General features: G+C 42.7%; 1 protein-coding gene across 5 annotated transcripts; it reads right to left on the bottom strand.

Moving 5' to 3' along the window:
- Positions 1-1,347: 1,347 nt before the first annotated feature.
- LOC311146861 (protein SSXT-like) lies at positions 1,348-20,709 on the bottom strand. 5 transcript variants are annotated; one of them, XM_084183473.1, is made up of 12 exons: positions 20,498-20,656; positions 19,691-19,767; positions 19,471-19,555; positions 18,758-18,796; positions 16,720-16,879; positions 10,018-10,248; positions 9,693-9,863; positions 7,541-7,588; positions 7,118-7,240; positions 5,441-5,577; positions 3,268-3,330; positions 1,359-2,468 (listed from the first exon to the last, which is right to left on the bottom strand). In XM_084183473.1, exons 1-11 carry the CDS (start codon positions 20,564-20,566, stop codon positions 3,313-3,315), a joined length of 1,158 nt encoding a protein of 385 aa, XP_084039599.1. In that variant the 5' UTR covers positions 20,567-20,656; the 3' UTR covers positions 1,359-2,468; positions 3,268-3,312. The 5 variants fall into 5 exon arrangements, with proteins under 5 accessions (XP_084039598.1, XP_084039600.1, XP_084039599.1 ...); XM_084183472.1 differs by lacking the exon at positions 3,268-3,330 and having other exon boundaries at positions 1,348-2,468; positions 20,498-20,680; XM_084183475.1 differs by lacking the exon at positions 18,758-18,796 and having other exon boundaries at positions 20,498-20,709.
- Between the last annotated feature and the right edge of the window lie 60 nt (positions 20,710-20,769).

Raw genomic sequence — 20,769 nt, 5'->3', positions numbered from 1 at the left:
TTACAGCCTTATTCTAAAATTGATTAAATAAAACATTTTCATCAATCTACACACAATACCCCATAATGAAAAAGCGAAAAACAGGTTTTTAGAAGTTATCAAATGTATTCAAAATAAACAGAAATACCTTATTTACATAACTATTCAGACCCTTTGTTATGAGACTCGAAATTGAGCTCAGGTGCATCCTGTTTCCATTGATCATCCTTGAGCTGTTTCTACAACTTGAATGGAGTCCACCTGTGGTCAATTCAATTGATTGGACATGATTTGGAAAGGCACACACACACACACCTGTCTGTAGAAGGTCCCACGGTTGACAGTGCATGTCAGAGCAAAAACCATGAGGTTGAAGGAATTGTCCATAGAGCTCAGAGACAGGATTGTGCAAAGGCACAGATCTGGGGAAGGGTACCAAAACATTTCTGCTGCATTGAAGGTCCCCAAGAACACAGAGGCCTCCATCATACTTAAATGGAAGAAGTTTGGAACCAGCAAGACACTTCCTAGAGCTGGCCGCCCGGCCAAACTGAGCAATCGGGGGAGAAGGGCCTTGGTCAGGGAGGTGACCAAGAACCCGATGGTCCCTCTAACAGAGCTCCAGAGTTCCTCTGTGGAGATGGGAGAATGTTCCAGAAGGACAACCATCTGTGCAACACTCCACCAATCAGGCCTTTATGGTAGAGTGGCCAGACGGAAGCCACTCCTCAGTAAAAAGGCACGACAGCCAGCTTGGAGTTTACCAAAAGGTACCTAAAGGACTCAGACCATGAGAAACAAGATTTTCTGGTCTGATGAAACCAAGATTGAACTCTTTGGCCTGAATGCCAAGAGTCACGTCTGGAGGAAACCTGGCACCATCCCTACGGTGAAGCATGGTGGTGGCAGCATCATGCTGTGGGGATGTTTTTCAGTGGCAGGGACTGGGAGACTAGTCAGGATCGAGGGAAAGATGAACGGAGCAACGTACAGAGAGATCCTTGATGAAAACCTGCTCTAGAGCGCTCAGCCGGGGCGAAGGTTCACCTTCCAACAGGACAACGACCCTAAGCACACAGCCAAGACAACACAGGAGTGCCTTCAGGACAAGTCTCTGAATGTCATTGAGTGGCCCAGCCAGAGCCCGGACTTGAACCAGATCAAACATCTCTATGAAAAAGACCTGAAAATAGCTCTGCAGCGACGCTCCCCATCCAACCTGATAGAGCTTGAGGATCTGCAGAGAAGAATGGGAGAAACTCCCTAAATACAGTTATGTCAAGCTTGTAGCGCCATACGCAAGAAGACTCGAGGCTGTAATCGCTGCCAAAGATGCTTCAATAAAGTACTGAGTGAAGGGTCTGAATACTTCAGTAAATGTGATATTTCCGTTTTTTATTTGTAATACATTTTTTCAAAATTTCTAAAAACCTGTTTTTGCGTTGTCATTATGGGGTATTGTGTGTAGATTGAGGGGAAAAAGCAATTTAATCAGTTTTAGAATAAGGCTGTAATGTAACAATATGTGGAAAAAGTCAAGGGGTCTGAATACTTTCCGAATGCACCGTATATCTCAAGTCAGAATACAGCCCCACTCAAAGGTCATGTTCTAGTTCTGTTGCCCAAATAAATAAATGTTTCAGCACTGATGCTTCAATGCAGATGGGTGTTCTCAGTTTGTTTGAGGGATTTCTATGTACAATCCATTCATAAAACCAAGGCATCCGATTTGTTTACCCCAAGCACATTCTTTGTACAAGTCACTGAAGAAGCAAAGCGAATTCAGGGGGTACAAATAACAAAAGAACAAACAACATGGGGGATGAATACAATGTCCTCACAACTAAAAAAAAAAATGACATCAAGACATAGTTCAAGAGAAAAAAATGAAACAATATTCAACGTTACTAGTCTCCAAATTCTTATACAAAGTTAACTCCATCTAAAAAGCATAAAATACATTTTTACATCACATATGTTGACCTTGACATGTACCATGGCCTAACAGAATTTTGTTTCAGGTGCAAGATCTCCTCACGCCGCCTCTGTCCCACCCCTCCCATTGGCATTATTGCTTCTTATGAACGGGGGGCTATTGGATGGAGAACCATTGCACTAGAGTGTGAAGTTCAGTTCTGTACAATTCTGTCCTCTGTGATATCCAAAAAATGAATGTTACTTGTTATTTTTGCCCATTTCACAATCTGCAGGGCTCTGGATAAGGCAGCTCTGTTTCATTTTAAGGCATCGCTGCATTGAGACTATTAACACAGACCAGAAGCGGAGTGATGGAAGTGGACAGAATCATCTCATTATCGACATTAACAAAAATTACACTTTTCACATAAGGACCACAAAGTGTGTGTGTGTGTGTGTGTGTGTGTAAGTGTCTCAGTGAGCTGCAGCCGAGTTTAGAGGTTAGAGGTCAGAGCAGGGCTCTTGGTGACTGCCATGACCATCTCTCATTGCTGGTAATTTCCATATTGACCCTGTGGAGGAAGGAAGAGAGTACTGTAAATGGACAGATCTTTATGACTTTTCATTTTACATCTGAACAAACAAGCATTTACTAGAGAAAAGCTAATATTTGAATATCTAAATAGGATGCAAACACACACATCTTTGGTAGCTATCAACCTTATGTTACAGATGCAGATTCCTGTTTAGCTGCATTGGCTGGATTTAACCAGCAGGTGGCAGCATGGCCTCAGAAAAGCTCATGAAAGGAGGGACGCAACTTCTTATCAGTATACTGTAGCAGTAGGCAAAATGCTGCTCTGTGACTTGTGCATTTAATATGATAGGAGGGCCATGTTTTTTTTATTTTAAAGGTTCATTTCTAAACAGGGGTCGAAAGTGGCTTCTCTTTAGGAATACAATTGTCATTAGTTAACATATTTCAGATTTTCAGTTTCAATTGGACTACTTTGATCAGACACTATTTCTACACAGTGCATAAGTATTAATAAATGACACATAAAACATTTAAATGCAGTTAATTGCATGAAACATATATGAATAATAACCTAAGTAAGGCGAGTTGTATTTTTGATTGATTTTGTCAATTTCAAACCATCTACATTTTCTCAAGTTCCCCTACAGATTGTACTTGATATATTTGAAGACCTCAAGCATAAAGTTCGACCCCTGGTTACAAAAAGACGTAAAGAAATCAGATGTTTAAATAGAAGACAGGAGGAGAAACATAACAAATGCAAATCAAGGCTAGGCGAACAGGTCAAACGTCCAGATTTGACGTTAAGGTGACGTCTTCACAGAAACCATTACCTTTGCTTCTTACAGAGCTAGTCAGGGGTTCAAATCCCTGGGTCTTTATTTCCTCATGTGCCCCTGAATATTCAAAGATAAAGAATCAAAGTGTAGCTGTGGCCTCCGCAAAGGACCACAGAAAATACAGGGCAACACGTAGCTCTCCCCTCCCTGTCAACACTCCCAAAGTTCTATATTACGTTTGGGACGAGAGACTTTACATTACCCTGCTCTTCTCTGACTTGCTGTATTATCCAAGGCAATATATTATTCAACTCACAACTCAACTGAGAAGGTAGGTTTCTCCTAACAGAGGAGAACCATAATGTAAGCTGGCTAAACACATCAAACCGTCTTAGTAACTACAGTTGAAGTCGGAAGTTTACATACACCTTAGTCAAATACATTTAAACTCAGTTTTTCACAATTCCTGACATTTAATCCTAGTAAGAATTCCCTGTCTTAGGTCAGTTAGGATCACCACTTTATTTTAAGAATGTGAAATGTCAGAATAATAGTAGAGAGAATGATTTATTTCAGCTTTTATGTATTTCATCACATTCCCAGTGGGTCAGAAGTTTACATACACTCAATTAGTATTTGGTAGCATTGTCTTTAAAATTGTTTAACTTGGGTCAAACGTTTCAGGTAGCCTTCCACAAGCTTCCCACAATAAGTTGGGTGAATTTTGGCCCATTCCTCCTGACAGAGCTGGTGTAACTGAGTCAGGTTTGTAGGCCTCCTTGCTCGCACACGCTTTTTCAGTTCTGCCCACACATTTTCTATAGGATTGAGGTCAGGGCTTTGTGATGGCCACTCCAATACCTTGACTTTGTTGTCCTTAAGCCATTTTGCCACAACTTTGGAAGTATGCTTGGGGTCATTGTCCATTTGGAAGACCCATTTGCGACCAAGCTGACTGATGTCTTGAGATGTTGCTTCAATATATCCACATAATTTTCCTTCCTCATGATGCCATCTATTTTGTGAAGTGCACCAGTCCCTCCTGCAGCATAGCACCCCCACAGCATGATGCTGCCACCCCGTGCTTCACGGTTGGGATGGTGTTCTTTAGCTTGCAAGGCACCCCCTTTTTCCTCCAAACATAACGATGGTCGTTATGGCCGAACAGTTCTATTTTTGTTTCATCAGACTAGAGGATATCTCTCCAAAAAGTACGATCTTTGTCCCCATGTGCGGTTGCAAACCAGTCTGGCTTTTTATGGCGGTTTTGGAGCAGTGGCTTCTTCCTTGCTGAGCGGCCTTTCAGGTTGTGTCGATATAGGACTCGTTTTACTGTGGATGTAGATACTTTTGTACCCGTTTCCTCCAGCAACTTCACAAGGTCCTTTGCTGTTGTTCTGGGATTGATTTGCACTTTTCGCACCAAAGTACGTTCATCTCTAGGAGACAGAACGCATCTCCTTCCTGAGTGGTATGACGGCTGCGTGGTCCCATGGTGTTTATACTTGCATACTATTGTTTGTACAGATGAACGTGGTACCTTCAGGCGTTTGGAAATTGCTCCCAAGGATGAACCAGACTTGTGAAGGTCTACAATTTGTTTTCTGAGGTCTTGGCTGATTTCTTTTGATTTTCCCATGATGTCAAGCAAAGAGGCACTGCATTTGAAGGTAGGCCTTGAAATACATCCACAGGTACACCTCCAATTGACTCAAATGATGTCAATTAGCCTATCAGAAGCTTCTAAAGCCATGACATCATTTTCTGGTATTTTCCAAGCTGTTAAAAGGCACAGTCAACTTAGTGTATGTAAACTTCTGACCCACTGGAATTGTGATACAGTGAATTATAAGTGAAATAATCTGTCTGTAAACAATTGTTGGAAAAATTACTTGTGTCATGCACAAAGTAGATGTCCTAACCGACTTGCCAAAACTATAGTTTGTTAACAAGAAATGTGTGGAGTGGCTGAAAAATGAGTTTTAATGACTCCAACCTAAGTGTATGTAAACTTCTGACTTCAACTGTATATATTAAACTCCCCATACAACGTCAGCATGCACAAGACACCTACTCCTCCCTGGTCTCTTGCTTATGGACACTTACTTACGGACACTCCCTGAACCCTGGACAAACTAAATGTTATATCTCATCTTTAACTTCTATCCATCTCTAGTCAACATACATGGACACAGTAAGACCTGCCTACTCATGGGCTCATGCTCACCTGGTCGTAGCCTGGGTATGGGCGTTGTTGCTGGGCCGGAGGGGGGCCGGGCTGGGGGCCCCGGTAGGCCCCATACTGCTGCCCCTGGCCCTGGGGGTAACCCTGGGGATACTGGCCTGGGGCTCCCTGGGACGGACCTGGCGGACACACAGAGATCAAAGGTTATGGATGTCTGACAAATATTACATGACGATACTGTTATTCACACCAAATAGGCACACAAATACATTGTCTGTTCAATAATAAAATGCACACAGTCTGGGAGCGTAACAGCATTGTAGATTCCCTGATTTTGTTGTTCGATGTCAATCATTATGACACGTCTTCTTCTTGCACCATTGAGAGCTTCAGGGGAACTCAGTGTCAATCCACCTCTATCTATCCATGAACACACTGTAGTTAATAGACAGAACCACTGACAGGCAGACCGACAGAGGCATGGCAGAGAGAGACTAGTGGGTAGTATTAGTTGGGCCCTGGGCCATTTGTTGAAGTTTGGCTCCACACTGACACTGGCCCACTCTTCTCTGTAATGAGAGAGTCTGACTAACTGCAGCCGGAGCTGTAGCCAGCACCAGGGACGGTGCTGGGTGTTAAGTCGTCTAATGCAAGAAGACATCAAGGAGATTCCGTGGGCCTTCATTAGAGAAGCGGAGCCTCATTAAAAACCACTTCATCCGACAGCCTCAATACTACCACTGCACTGGTGTTACCGTACAGCCGCGTAGCGCCGCGCTATCAGGCTTTCCAACGGCTGATCAGTGATACGATGCCTGACTGACTGGGGCCAAGTCAAACGAGACCCACGCAACATCGTTAGGGTGCTCGTAATGCAAACACCGCAAAGCTTAACCTTGTGGGGGCCCGCCTGCGAGAGTGAACGAGCGTGTGTGTGTGTGCCAGATGGAGCCTACCTCACAGCCTCTGCCTCTCTCCACCAGCTCATTACTGACATGAGAGAAAGGCCTCTGGCTCAGAGAGAGAGAAAGAGGGAGAGAGGGAGAGGAAGAGCTGACAGGATTTTAAAAACGAAGGGGAGAAGGCCCACTCGCACACACTGCCGAGGGAGATTACCCATAAGCCTGACCTCTTCCCTTCTCTTTCACTCATTCTCTCGCACTCCATCCCTCACTTTCTGAGACTTCCTATAATACAGTGACTAGGCCTATACAGTGACCCATCGGAGTAATAGAGGGACACCTAACACAGCACATTGTCTGCCAGCTCCCTCTTCTGATCAACGGGCCAGTGTCTGTAGCCTTGACTGTGCTGCTGCGACATTGAAAGGTCACAATGTCAATTAGGAAGACAGTGGTGTGGTACAGTAAACAAACGGGAGGCTCTGGGTTGGTGACATTTTGAATCAAGGACTGATGTTTCAAGGCAACTAAATCGAAAGTAAATGGTGCCTCCTACAGGATTAGTGTGGACTGACTGCCAGTCAAATTCAGAGCAGCGGAAAACACAAACAGCTTTTTACTCCCATTGATGTAAAACGGTGTATAGACAAAGTGATCAGCTATGGAAAGATAGAGCGAGAGAAGAGAGAGAAGCGAGAGAGAGAGCGAGCGAGACAAATAGATAAAGAGGCAGAGAGAGAAAAAGAGAGAGAAACAGAAAAAGAGAGAGAAACAGAGAAAGAGGGAGTCAAATGGGAGATAGAGTATATCCACCCACCATAACCCTGTTGCTGTCCAGGGTAGCCCTGCTGTCCGGGGTACTGCTGCTGTGGGGGGTAGCCCTGCTGCTGAGGGGGACCTTGCTGGTAGGCCTCCTGCTGCTGGCCATACTGGGCGTTTCCTACAGGGGGCAACAGAAAGACATTACAGTATCTGTGACATTACAGTATCTGAACCAGGCTCTACGACATAACAGCAGACAGCACAGCAGTGCTTAGTGTGGCCAGAATCAGGGACGGGGTCCATTCCATTTCAATTCAATAAACTCGGGAGGTAAACGGAAATTCCAATTCAAAATGTTATGATTGGAATTTCAGTTTACTTCCTGAATTGACTAAACTGAACAGGAAATTGACACCAACCCTGATCCGAATGTTTTGAAAACACTGATTTAGGCTGTTAACAAACAAAGTTAACAAACCATGATCTTTTTCATAGGGGGACTGTTGGTTGGCTGCTGGGTCTCGCTCTGGCAGACAAGACAAAAACCACAGGAGAAAAGAACCAACACTGTGAGCACACCCATTAAGAGGAGTTTTGTTTTTGATATGCAACAGAATTGTTATAGTGACACCTTTTCAGCATCCTTACCTGACACCTGCTATGAGCCGTTAAAAAAAAAGCTTGAACGTCAACATTTAAGAGAAATGAAATATTTGTGAGTGAAAAATCAAGAATAATAAAAAGATGTAGGAAGGCAGAAAACAGAGCACAGACTCTCAACTCAACCTCCCTTAACCTGAACAAAGCTGGCCAGGGAAGGCTAATTGGGAGAAATAATACTGGTGTAGAAAGTGTATTTTAGGCATGTTAATTGTAAAAGCTAGCATTTAGGCTACTGCAGTTATTGAACACAACCTTAGCAACACAAAAGTTCCATAAGTCATTATGTGGCTTTAGACGCTACGATATCTTTTTCCCTACGTACATTTCTGTGAAGCTACATTGACACCTCCTCGGTAGTATTGTTCTGAGAAATCAAAGCCTTGATCAGGAAACGGTGGCTAAAGCAAACCGTACTCACCATCACCTATAGCATTACTTCACAGGGAGATAGGAAGACATGTTATTTCATGTCCATTTTGGAGGTGATAGAAGTCAATGGGGGGGAAATTCAGGGGATTAAAATATATTGTTATATACACATAAACATCATTTATTGTGCTTCACACAGTTTTTGTGTGCATAGAAATGTTCATAAATATATTTTTGCAAAAGTAATAACTAATCATGGGAGAAAAATACTTTATTTCGAGAATATACTTATTTTCCCAAGACAATATTTAAATCCTGTAATTCCCATCAGAGTACAACCTAGATATTGGAGACTGGAGAGTGCTGTGTCAACATTTCAAAGGGAGTAGAAAGTAGAAAAGGTGTAGAAAGTGACACATGGAAGAGAAATGTATTCATTTGAGAATACTTCTTTATGTTGATGCTTTGACACAAAATCACTATGAAGGGGTGGGAAATCACTGGGGAAATCATCCCAGTCCGACTAGTCTCCTTTTACGGCATGAGTCTTTAACACATCTGACAAGTCTGCTAACTCTTATGTGGGGCTTCTGCTAAAGTAGGACGTCTGCTTCCGCTAAAAGCACCACCTGAGAAAATCTTCCTAGATGGAATTGCTGTATGAATTTGGAGCCCCACCTCCACAAGATCACGGTTCGATAAAATAACTAGCCGACTAGCTATTTGTTTATCGACAACGCACAGCCCCGGTGGGACGGTGGGCGGGCAAACCGAACATCAGAGCTTCCTTCTGGCCAGACTTACAGAACACAGTGACTAATGTCCAACTGAATAGTTAAGACGACTTTCTTTCATTTTCTACTTCCACAAATGTTCTAGATAACCGCGTTGGAACCGAAATAAACCATTGATGATCTGGATAAGGCTCGGGTGTGAAGTGGTGCTGAACGATCCACTTCCATATCTGAGGGACAGTGTCACCATCTATCACACAATGTTTTGCTTTGTTACGCTCTCCATCCTCTGTCCTTCTCCATGCCTCAACACAGCTCCTCTAAGTGAAACTTAAACGGGCGGAGTGGTTTGGTTGATTCTACGAGCGAGCAAGCGGTTGGTTTGATCTCCTACCTTCTGAAGCTCCCTGTCCTGCGTGACTGTACTGGTCGCCATAGTAGTCTTCCTGCCCTGGGTACTGCTGAGGGGGTCCTACATACACATACACACACGGCACACAACACACACACAGGTAGATTCAAGGTGTTGTTGGGGGGTAATTTCGGCGGGGAAGGGGAGTGAGGTTGGAATTTTGACCGCTTATTTGCTAGAGAGCTCCTGTGTGAGTCTCGTTGGTCACCAAACTACAGTTTAGTAGTGCTGGGGCTGACAACAACCTTCAGGGCGCCTGGGTGAGTGTTCCTTCTATGGTTATGGGGCTACCTGCGTCTGTGAGCAATGACAGTGGAAGTGAAAGATAGCTCCACTTAAAGATGAAGAGGAGAGGGGGTTAGGTACAGGAGAGGGGGTTGCAGCCCTGTGTCAAGTCAAACCAAGCGTCTTGCCCTTGGGCCCAGTGATCCAATCTGTGGAGCGGAGCATACCTTGCTGTGGGGGTCTGTAAGGGGGCATGGGCCTCTGCCCCATGACATGGTTTCCCTGGTTGACCTGACCCATCATGCCCATGGGGTTCTGCTGGCCCTGGTAGTGCTGCCCGCCACCCCCAGGGGGCATGTTGTACTGCTGGGAGGGAGGCTGCTGGTGCATCATGGGGCCTGGGGCAGGAACAACACAAATATAGACAATATTTCATTAAAGAACCCAATTTGGAAGAAAAAAAAAAGGACAAATGAAAGTCCAGTGATTGAGGTGATAAGGAACAAAGTGAAGGTCTACCAAGGATACTTTTTTCCCCCCTCTTTCCTGTACCTTGGTTAGGCTGCATGTTCATGTTGGGCCGGGGGCCGTAGCTGCCCATGGGTCCCTGGGTCATGTTCATCTGGCCCTGGGCAGGCATGCCCTGAGACGAGGGCACAGCATGGTTGTAGCCACCCATGGGGCCGTGGCTGCTGGGGGGCATGTTCATGGCGCCGCTGCCAGGCATGTTGGGAGGCTGGTTGGGGCCAGGCCCGGGGCCCTGCATGGGCATGTGATTGGGACCTGGGACAAAAGAAGAAGGGCAGACCATTTAACCTTCAGGAAGATATTACCATTAGGTACAGAGATTAAGATTGAACTGTTAAATTAAAACACTCTCTCCTGAGAAAGTATTTTCTCCCTATTCTAATATTTACAAGCATGTGTGCTGTATAGAGCCTTGACAACTGGTAATAATTGCCCAATCTACCCTGCGGCATAACAAAGTAGAATAAATGCTAACAGTCTCTCTCACTCAAACAAACACGCATATAAACACTACCACAGTGAAGTGGAGTCCAAGACCACCTAGAAATATAAAGACAAGAAACAGTCAGATGCGCAGTAATACCCCCTGAACCTGCTGCACTGGGAGCCACATTTGAAATGGAATTACATAGAAAACACGACTTGGGCTGTGGTCTCCATTCATGTAATACATTAAATATATACATCAAATGGTATTGGGGAACCATTTCATAGTTTTATCACAGGTACATTATTTTCCCATTTCAATCTTATAGCAACCCTATGCTTTTCATGACTTATGGGCAGGGCAGACCATCTGACATGCCATTCAATATTTTGATGTGCAACCTGGAATACAAATGTAAGAGGACCAGTGCCTCTATAGTGAAATAAATCTCACATCTGTGCTGTTTGTGAGCGATGTTGTTAGGCTACAATGTATCGTTGTTTCTTCTTCAGAGCGCACTGGCGAGCAACACCAATACTTTTACTACACAGAGAGAACCACGAGATCTTCAGGTTTAGCACTGTATCCACACATTTTTGAATGATCTGAATGAAGATGTTGATGATTACGGTGAAAGGGGTGATTAAATGTAGAATATACAACAGGTGTTGGCAACTAGGTTTGGCATCCAGCCAATTTTTTCCTGAGATTGTAGCTAGTCGGCAAGCCAGAAAATAATTATTAGCAAATAGCCTACTAGCTGCCCAAATCATAGCCCTACAATACACATTTAACACGTGGTTAGTGGGCTCGATCTGATTACAGTGGTAATATCATCAGTCTCTATTAATACCTAATCTAATCTTACCGTATTTCTTCAATACCAAACCAGTGTCTTGTTTTCAACAAAACGGTCGCTTTTAGTAAATAATTCAATCCGAGATGTCATTATGAATCTAAGCATGGTACTTTCAGAAGTTGCTTTTCCACCCCAGACATGACGCCCGAGTCTGACGCAGAAAGGAGGAGGTAGGCCTATTTAAGGAGTGCATGGTGACAGTATTGGAGGAAATAGCTATACCGACAAATATATGGAAAGCATAATTGTGTCTGTCAAACAGGTAATACGCCACAAATGCGCCAACAAAGCCCTCGTTAGTAAATGTGCCTTCTCAACTTTCAGCACAGGTGCTGTCCATATTGATTTTAGAAATAGCAATCCACACACGAGTGGTGGCTGCATCTCAACTAATATTTTCTCTAATTCATCCAATTATATTGCTTTCTCTTGTTTTTATAATGGATATATTCCCAAGAATATTCCTTAAAATGTAGTTTATTGACGGTCCCCAACTAGCCCCAGAGATAGGCTATCCAAAGTCAAACCAACTTTGCCACGGTCGCAAACCAGCTACTTGGCAAAATAATTTGGCTAGCTTGCTACCTAGTCTAGACTACTTCCAGACACAATACCTGGTTAGACTGTTTCAAGTTATCTAGAAGGGTGAGTGACTAACTATGTATTGTTTTGGCAGAGTGAAAGTACAAGCGCTTCCCACGTTCGACACACACACGAGACACCCACATCAAAGCACGCCTCCAAGACCCAAATCTCGTTCCCAAATGTCGCATTTCCTAATAAGGAGAATTAAAACCGAGGCTAAATCAAGTTCAGCCCCCCTTTAATGATGCTATTATTTTCTCGTTCATGGCATGAGTGCGAAAACTAGAGAGAACTTCTATGGTAAGATTGAATTGGCTTCTTTCTCTCGTTGATACGTTTCACACATTTCCAATCCTGACCCAAGCACACATTTGAGTTACAAACACATGGGGACTTCATTTCCATAATGTTGGATGTGATGGGTATATAGTCTTCTCTATTCGCTACAGAAAATTGTAAAGGAATAACGTTAGGAAACATGAATCTCAACCTACAGCGGTCAAATGATTTGGCATAAATAGAAGCGATCAGCAACAGCTTGATAAAGTGTAAAACACATGTGAATGCTTAATTACACAATGTAAATGGGACAATATTTTTATGTTGCAAACCAACTATTAATTGCACTTTTAGTTGTCTCATTAAAATGATTTCAATATCTGTATATGAATTTCTACAATTTATAGTTGGTTTGAGGTTTTAAGTCAGAAATATGCAGCTATTGACATTTTAAATATTGTCCTATGTACGTTGTTTAATTTACTGATGGTCCCTAACTATCCCCATAGGGATATCGAATGTCAAACCAAATTGACCAAATTGACCATGGGCATTACGATCGGGTCGTGTGCAGCTGCGCTCGGAATTGCTGCCAGCTGTGGGCATGATAAACCCAAGGAAAACTGTTACAGCATCTTTCATCCCGTGACATACCATTTTTCCTAATTAACTCGCAAATCTCTGTTTTGGGCTAGACTGACTTTATGACCAAAATTATCAGGAAAAAAACAATAGGAAAAGTCAGACAAATACCTTAACTACCTTTCCATCCCACACCGGCCCATATGGGTTGTTCAGTAGGGCACTATAAAATACACATTACGCAGAACACAGACGGAATCACGGAATCCAGACATTAAAACGGAATTCAACAATATTCCTCCCCCAAAAATGTACTTAATTAATTAACTTAGAACATTTTATACTTTTCCCAAGTTAATCACAAAATGCATCAGTGAAACGGCACAGGAATGCCCCTGTGTGTGTGTGTGCCGTGCGCACACACACACACTGCAATGTTAGCAATGATGCTAAACGATAACAGTCTTCTGGTAGCGATGGAAAGGATTTCCCAAAAACCTTCTCAGTTAATCATTAAGAATTGTTTTAAGATGGTCATACCATGATCATTTAGCTATTAGATATTTTTTTACCCATATTTAACTAAACATTTTGCCACTAAACTACTTCCATATATGCAATGCCTTCAGAAAGTATTCACACCTCTTGCTTGACACACAATACCACATAATGTCAAAGTGGAATTATGTTTTTAGAAACATTTACAAATAAAACATGAAAAGCTGAAATGTCTTGAGTCAATAAGTATAGAACCCCTTTGTTATGGCAATCCTAAATAAGTTCAGGAGTAAAACATTTGCTTAACAAGTCACATAATAAGTTGCATGGACTCACTCTGTGTACAATAAGTGTTTAACATGATTTTTGAATGATTACCTCATCTCTGTACCCAACACATACAATTATCTGTAAGGTCCATCAGTCAAGCAGTGAATTTCAAACACAGATTCAAACACAAAGACAAGGGAGGATTTACAAAGCCTCGCAAAGAAGGGCACCTATTGATAGATGGTTAAAAATAAAATGTTATTAATTACACTTTGGATCGTGTATCAACACATCCAGTCACTACAAAGATACAGGCGTCCTTCCTAACTCCGTTTCCGGAGAGGAAGGAAACCGCTCAGGGATTTCACCATGAGGCAAATGGTGACTTTAAAACAGTTAGAGTTTAATGGCTGTGATAGGGAGGAAACTGTAGTTAATCCACAATACTAACCTAATTGAAGTGAAAAGAAGGAAGCCTGTACAGAATAAAAATATTCCAAAACATGCATCCTGTTTCCAATAAGGCACAAAAGTAAAACTGCAAAAAACAAGGCAAAGAAATTAACTTTATGTCCTGAATATAAAGTGTTATGTTTGGGGCAAATCCAACACATCACAGAGTACCACTCTTCATATTTTCAAGCAAGGTGGTGGCTGCATCATGTTATGGGTATGATTATCTTCGGCAAGGACTAGGGAGTTTTTTAGGATAAAAATAAATGGAATAGAGCTATAAGCACAGGCAAAATCCTAGCGGAAAACCTGGTTCAATCTGTTTTCCAACAGACACTGGGTGACAAATTCACCTTTCAGCAAGACAATAACTTAAAACAAACCTACACTGGAGTTGCTTACCCTTGAATGTTTCTGAGTGGCCTAGTTACAGTACTGACTTAAATCTGCTTGAAAATCTATGGCAAGACTTGAAAATGATTAACAACCAACTTGACAGAGCTTGAAGAACTTTAAAAAGAATAATGGGCAAATATTGTACAATCCAGATGTGCAAAGCTCTTGGAGACTTAGCCAGAAAGACTCACAGCTGTAATCGCTGCAAAAGGTGAGTCTAACATGTATTGTCTCAGGGGAATGAATACTTATGCAAATGAGATATTTCTGTATTTCATTTTCAATAAATGTCTAAAAACATGTTTTCACTTTGTAGGCCAAACCATTCGGACGCTACAGACGTTTTAGTGAGAAGACCGATTTTCGTGATGTCTCATGGTCTGACAAACACCGCTGTAGCTCAGCCACCTTCCACCGCAGATGTGGAAGGTCACCATTGGCGGTACAGTGGATTGAGACAGCACATGCAAAAAACATATTTCTAGCTAAAACAGACAGATTTTTATGGATTTTTTTAATTTATTATGCTAATTTGAGTCCCGCAGGGGCACGTACATTGACTGTAGGGGGTTAAACATTAACTACAAAGTTAGCCTATGCCTACCTGGCAGAATGATATCATGATTATTTGCTTCAATCCAGTGGCCATTTGTTTTGCAAACTCTGCAATCACATGAGCGCTATAGAAACATCACTAACCAAACAATGGTCTCTGGCTGGGTGCACACAATAATTAAAGGGTAACTACACATTAGAATCAATATTTTGAAGTGTTTTTCCTATATTTAGGAGATATATGAAAGCTCAGGAAATATTTTGTATACATAATTTTTTTTTTTACACATATTTAACCCCTTTTTTTGGGTAAGCACAAAACTACCTTCATACTTCCATTCATTTTTTTAAAAACCGGTACCGGTTACCTTCAGACGAGTTCCGTGACACTTGTGGGGGGGTCCTAGAGCAAAATGGAGAACACCATCGTGTTAGTGAGAATCTTCCCTTTCCACAGTGGAGTCATAATAGTTTCGGGATGTCACATGGTCTGACAAACACTGCTCTAGCTCTGCTACCTTTCACCGCAGATGCGAAAGTGCGACATCGGCAGATTGAGACGCATCCAATGCAACGAAACCAAAAAGATATCTCTAGTTTAAATTGACGGATTTTGATGGGGATTATTTTATTACGTTACTTAGACTGACGCACCGGTGCGTCAATTGACTTTAGGGGGTTAATTGTCTGATTTCTCTAACCTGATGGGCGATCAAAGCAGTGGTGGCGCGATGGGAGATCAAAGCAGTGGAGTGGTCTGGGCTGTAGATCAGGTGGCGGGCTTTGCGCTGGATAGCGCATTCGTTCAGGGTTTTAGAGAGGGGGATCTAATCAGTTTAGATTTTTTTTTATAGTAGGCCTATAGGCTACTCAAATGACATGAATTTTTATACAAACCTTCAGAAAATACAGTGCAAGACTTTAAAAAACTTGTGGTTCTCACGGTCAAGTGAAATTATACAACGTATCACTTGTGCACCAGTGGGCTCTGAAGAGGAAACAACGATACATTGTAGCCTAACAACATCGCTCACAAACAGCACAGATGTGAGATTTATTTCACTATAGAAGCACTGGTCCTCTCACATTTTTATTCCAAGTTGCACATCAAAATATTTCGGGGCATATGACAGTCTGCTTTGCCCTTCCACTCTGTCACAACAGGGCTGCAAAGCAGATAGGCTTGCTATAAGATTGAACTGGGAAAATAATGTACCCGTGAAAAAAACCATGAAAAAGCTCCCCAATACTGTCTGATGTATATATTTAATGTATTACCTGAATGGAGACCACAGGCCTTCCGAAAATACATTTAAATCGTGTTTTAATAAAAAATTTGAATTCACCCTGTTCCATTGTTTTCTATGTAATTCCATTTCAAATTTGGCGGCAGGTAGCTTAGTGGTTAAGAGCGTTGTGCCAGTAACCGAAAGGTCGCTGGTTCTAATCCCGAGCCGACTAGGTGAAAAATCTGTTGATGTGCCCTTGAGCAAGGCACTTAACCCTAATTGCTCCTGTAAGTTGCTCTGGATAAGAGCGTCTGCTAAAATAAATAACACATTTGGTTCCTAGTGTGGCTAGTTCTGGGGGCATCATGACACATTTACATCATTTAGCAGACACTCTTATCCAGAGCGACTTACAAATTGGACACATCTGACTGTTCCTTCTCCTAAAAGACCACCAGAGCTCACAGACAGATGGGTGACATCATCGTTTAGCAGAGCACCATCCTCTCCCAGCTGTGGTGTTGCTAGGCAACCCTAGTGAGTGAGACAGGGACTGAGGGAGAAGGAGGTGACGGGGAGGGGAGGTCACTTACCAGGCATCTGTCCATTCATCTGGTTCTGCATGTGTGGGGCTGGGGGGCCGCCGCTGACCATGCCCTCCGAGGGCATGTTGTGTCCGTGGGGGGGCTGGGGGCCCGGCGCTCCACTCTGGTTCATCCCACCAGGGCCCATGGGCATGTTCTGAGTGGGTGGCTACAGACAGACAACACAGAGACACAGGGAGAGAAACACCATCCGTGTTAAGATACATATCTGAGCCATGTGAGAAAGGGGGGAGAGAGGAAGGATGGATGGATGACCATGCAATCTTAAAAAAAGAAGGATCAGAAACGATCACGTTCAAAATAAAAGCAAATGCTGTTGAAGGTACAGAATTAAAAGACTCAGGCCTCATCTTTCTGTGGACATGACATCTCTGGATATACAGTGCATTCAGAAAGTATTCAGACCCCTTCACCTTTTCCACATTTTGTTACGTTTCAGCCTTATTCTAAAAGAGATTAAATAATTTTTCCCCCTCATCAATCTACACACAATACACACATAATGACAAAGCGAAAACAGGTTTTTAGACATTTTTGCACAAAAAATAGATATAGCTTACATAAGTATTCAGATGCTTTGCTATGAGACTCGAAATTGAGCTTAGCTGCATCCTGTTTCCATTGATCATCCTTGAGATGTTTCTACAACTTGATTGGAGTCCACATGTGGCAAATTCAATTGATTGGACATGATTTGTAAAGGCACACACCTGTCTATATAAAGGTCCCACAGTTGACAGTGCATGTCAGAGCAAAAACTAAGCCATGAGGTCGAAGGAATTGTCCGTAGAACTCCGAGACAGGATTGTGTCGAGGCACAGATCTGGGGAAGGGTACCAAAAAATGTCTGCAGCATTGAAGGTCCCCAAGAACACAGTGGCCTCCATCATTCTTAAATGGAAGAAGTTTGGAACAACCAAGACTCTTCCTAGAGCTGGCCGCCTGGCTAAACTGAGCAATCGGGGGAGAAGGTCCTTGGTCAGGGAGGAGACCAAGAACCCAATGTTCACTCTGACAGAGCTCCAGAGTTCCTCTGTGGAGATGGGAGAACCTTCCAGAAGGACAACCATCTCTGCAGCACTCCACCAATCAGGCCTTTATGGTAGAGTGGCCAGACGGAGGCCACTCCTCAGTAAAAGGCATATGACAGCCCACTTGGAGTTTGCCAAAAGGCACCTAAAGGACAGACCATGAGAAACAAGATTATCTGGTCGGATGAAACCAAGATTGAACTCTTCGGTCTGAATGCCAAGCGTCACGTCTGGAGGACACCAGGCACCGCTCATCACCTGGCCAATACCATCCCTATGGTGCAGCATTGTGGTGGCAGCAGCATGCTGTGAGGATGTTTTTCAGCGGCAGGGACTGGGAGACTACTCAGGATCGAGGGAAAGATGAACGGAGCAAAGTACAGCAAGATCGTAGATGAAAACCTACTCCAGAGCGCTCAAGACCTCAGACTGGGGCGAAGGTTCACCTTCACAACAGGACAACGAGCCTAAGCACACAGCCAAGACAACGCAGGAGTGGTTTCATGACAAGTCTCTGAATGTCCTTGAGTGGCCCTGCCAGAGCCCGGACTTGAACCCGATCGAATATCTCTGGAGAGACCTGAAATTAGCTGTGCAGCGACGCTCCCCATCCAACCGGACAGAGCTTGAGAGGATCTGTAACGTAACAAAATGTAGAAAAACTGAAGGGGTCTTAATACTTTCCGAATGCACAGTATAATCTCTGGATATGACATGTTAATCTATCCACTATTTCACAGCGCCAGATTGAAACAACAAGTAATCGGCCTATCAACAGAGTATACCATTACATTACACTATCTCATACTATTGTAAAGGCCATCAATTAGCCTATTACCAGCAATGTGTCTCAGAGGTGTGACGTGTCACAATAAAACACCCTGTTTGTATATTTATGGTACATAGCCTGAAATACACAGTATGAATATTGTGTGAACCAAGACACCCTATCACAACTACCATTATTCAAACACCACTTCTCCTTCCATACTCACTTCAAGCTTTACCTCTGGGGGAGTAGGGGAGTCACACTTCTGAAATCAAGTACAGAGCATCTAGGTGAACATTATACACCTCCCCTTTGTCCAACAATAGGGGAGACCGGGCAAGCTTGCATTTGGGTGGCATATGAGGCATATCATATTATTACAGTCAATCTCACATGCACCACAAAATATATCGTCAGAGCTTGACAGCGGTAGATATACAAGCAAAAGGGAAAGGGTAACCCGTATTCTGGTTTAATTTCCTGTACTTGACGTATCTAGTGGAATTTCTGACTAGCAGTGTAATGTATATGTAGAGGGTATTCTTTAATTGCAGCATAGCTCTGTTGTTGCCTGTCTATGCCCTTATGTCAAGTCATGATCTAGGCCTATATATTATTATTATTATTATAATAATATCAGATGGTGAAGGGAATATTATGGAGAGGGTATTATTAGACACCTTCAAATAGAGAGTCATGTTGGGGGCAATAAAAAAATACTAGTCTATGCTTGGTTCAGGATTTGACATAACTGACCACAATCTTTGAACTATCGGAGCCAAGAACAACACCTTCTTTGAAATTGTACAGTATCTGTACAACTTGATGAAATCTTGTAAGCTTCATGTTTTCTCTCTGGCAAAAATGTGTCGGAGTGAATCAGCACCTATGTCCCTGTTGTTGTAAAATCACTGCCCTTCGCCCTGGAACCATACTCACAGCAGGGAGCAGAGACTGCATGTTCTGATTGGAGTCTGCTATCGTGGCCAGGTAAACCAAATTTCTGTGGAGCATTTGCTGGTACCTTTTGACAGAAAGAACATGAAACAAATTTTATCATTTAAAAGACAGGGAGATGGGCCAAAAACTTAGATGCATGATCGTGTGCAACCTGAAAGCCCATCAGGTATGGAGCTTTTGTACATAACGGATAACTTACTGTGAACATTCTGCTGTCTTTCCTTTGCTCTGGAAGTCCATTATACATTGAATCAGCTGATTGTTCTCATCCAGTAACTGAAACATGACAGAGCAAAACTGGAAGAAAACTGATTTTTTTTTGGATAGGCCTATAGAAAACAGACAACTGTATCTTCCTATCCAGTAATGTTTGCAATCTGACCTGTTACATATGAGAGAATACAGTAGCCTAAATACAATGTTAAGGGGATTGGAAACATGCATGGAAACAATGCTGCTTGTATTGACTGGTTGAACTTCAGCAGGACAAACTGTTGTCCCATTCCAATGTAGACTACTCATGGAATCATTATATGTTATTTGAAAGTACAGTAATACATGACGTTGATGGCAACATCGTAGCTAGCTGTTCAACCGGTCTTTTGCCTTTCTCTCCAACGTTAGCTACCTAACTACTACCTAGCTAACGTTAGCTAGCTAGAATCAATGTCATAGTTACTAGTAGTCCTGTTCTGTGCGTGCCTGGCTAACAAAAGACGCTAACAATCCAACTAGCTAAGAAAACCCTAGCCTATGCCTCCATTCATATTAGTAACAAATTCAATGTTAGTCCATCGAATCGACTAAACATGTTAGTTATTTTTAGATTATTTTCCTACTCCCGCGAAGTTCATATTGACCGCGCTTTACCCAAGCAACATTGTTACTATCTATTTCCCTCTTTACAGTTCGACCTGGCCGCTGGCTAGGCTAGTTAGCTAGCAACAGCAGCTGGTGCTATCCGCCTCCATTCTGTTGCAGTGCGTGATAAAGATGAATTAGCTACCTTTTGAATTCCAGCGGGTGTTATATCACCCTTTCCACGTTGTCTGTGAGGTGCAAACGCCACAGACATGGTGTTTTCATATAAAGCTAAATAAACTAAAACATACAACTAAACAGCTAACAAATCTGTAGAACTCAAAGCAGAGAGTTTAGAATAGCAATATCTGATGTTATACTGTGATGTAGCTAGTAGTCCATGGCCGTGTTCGAGAGGATCAAAACCGCAATGTATCATGGGAAAATTGTGACTGACTGACTGATCTACAAATAACA

This window comes from Coregonus lavaretus (genome assembly GCF_964263955.1).
Source record: "Coregonus lavaretus genome assembly, chromosome: 19".
NCBI classification, from domain to species: domain Eukaryota; kingdom Metazoa; phylum Chordata; class Actinopteri; order Salmoniformes; family Salmonidae; genus Coregonus; species Coregonus lavaretus.
This window is presented reverse-complemented; position numbering and strand designations above follow the sequence as displayed.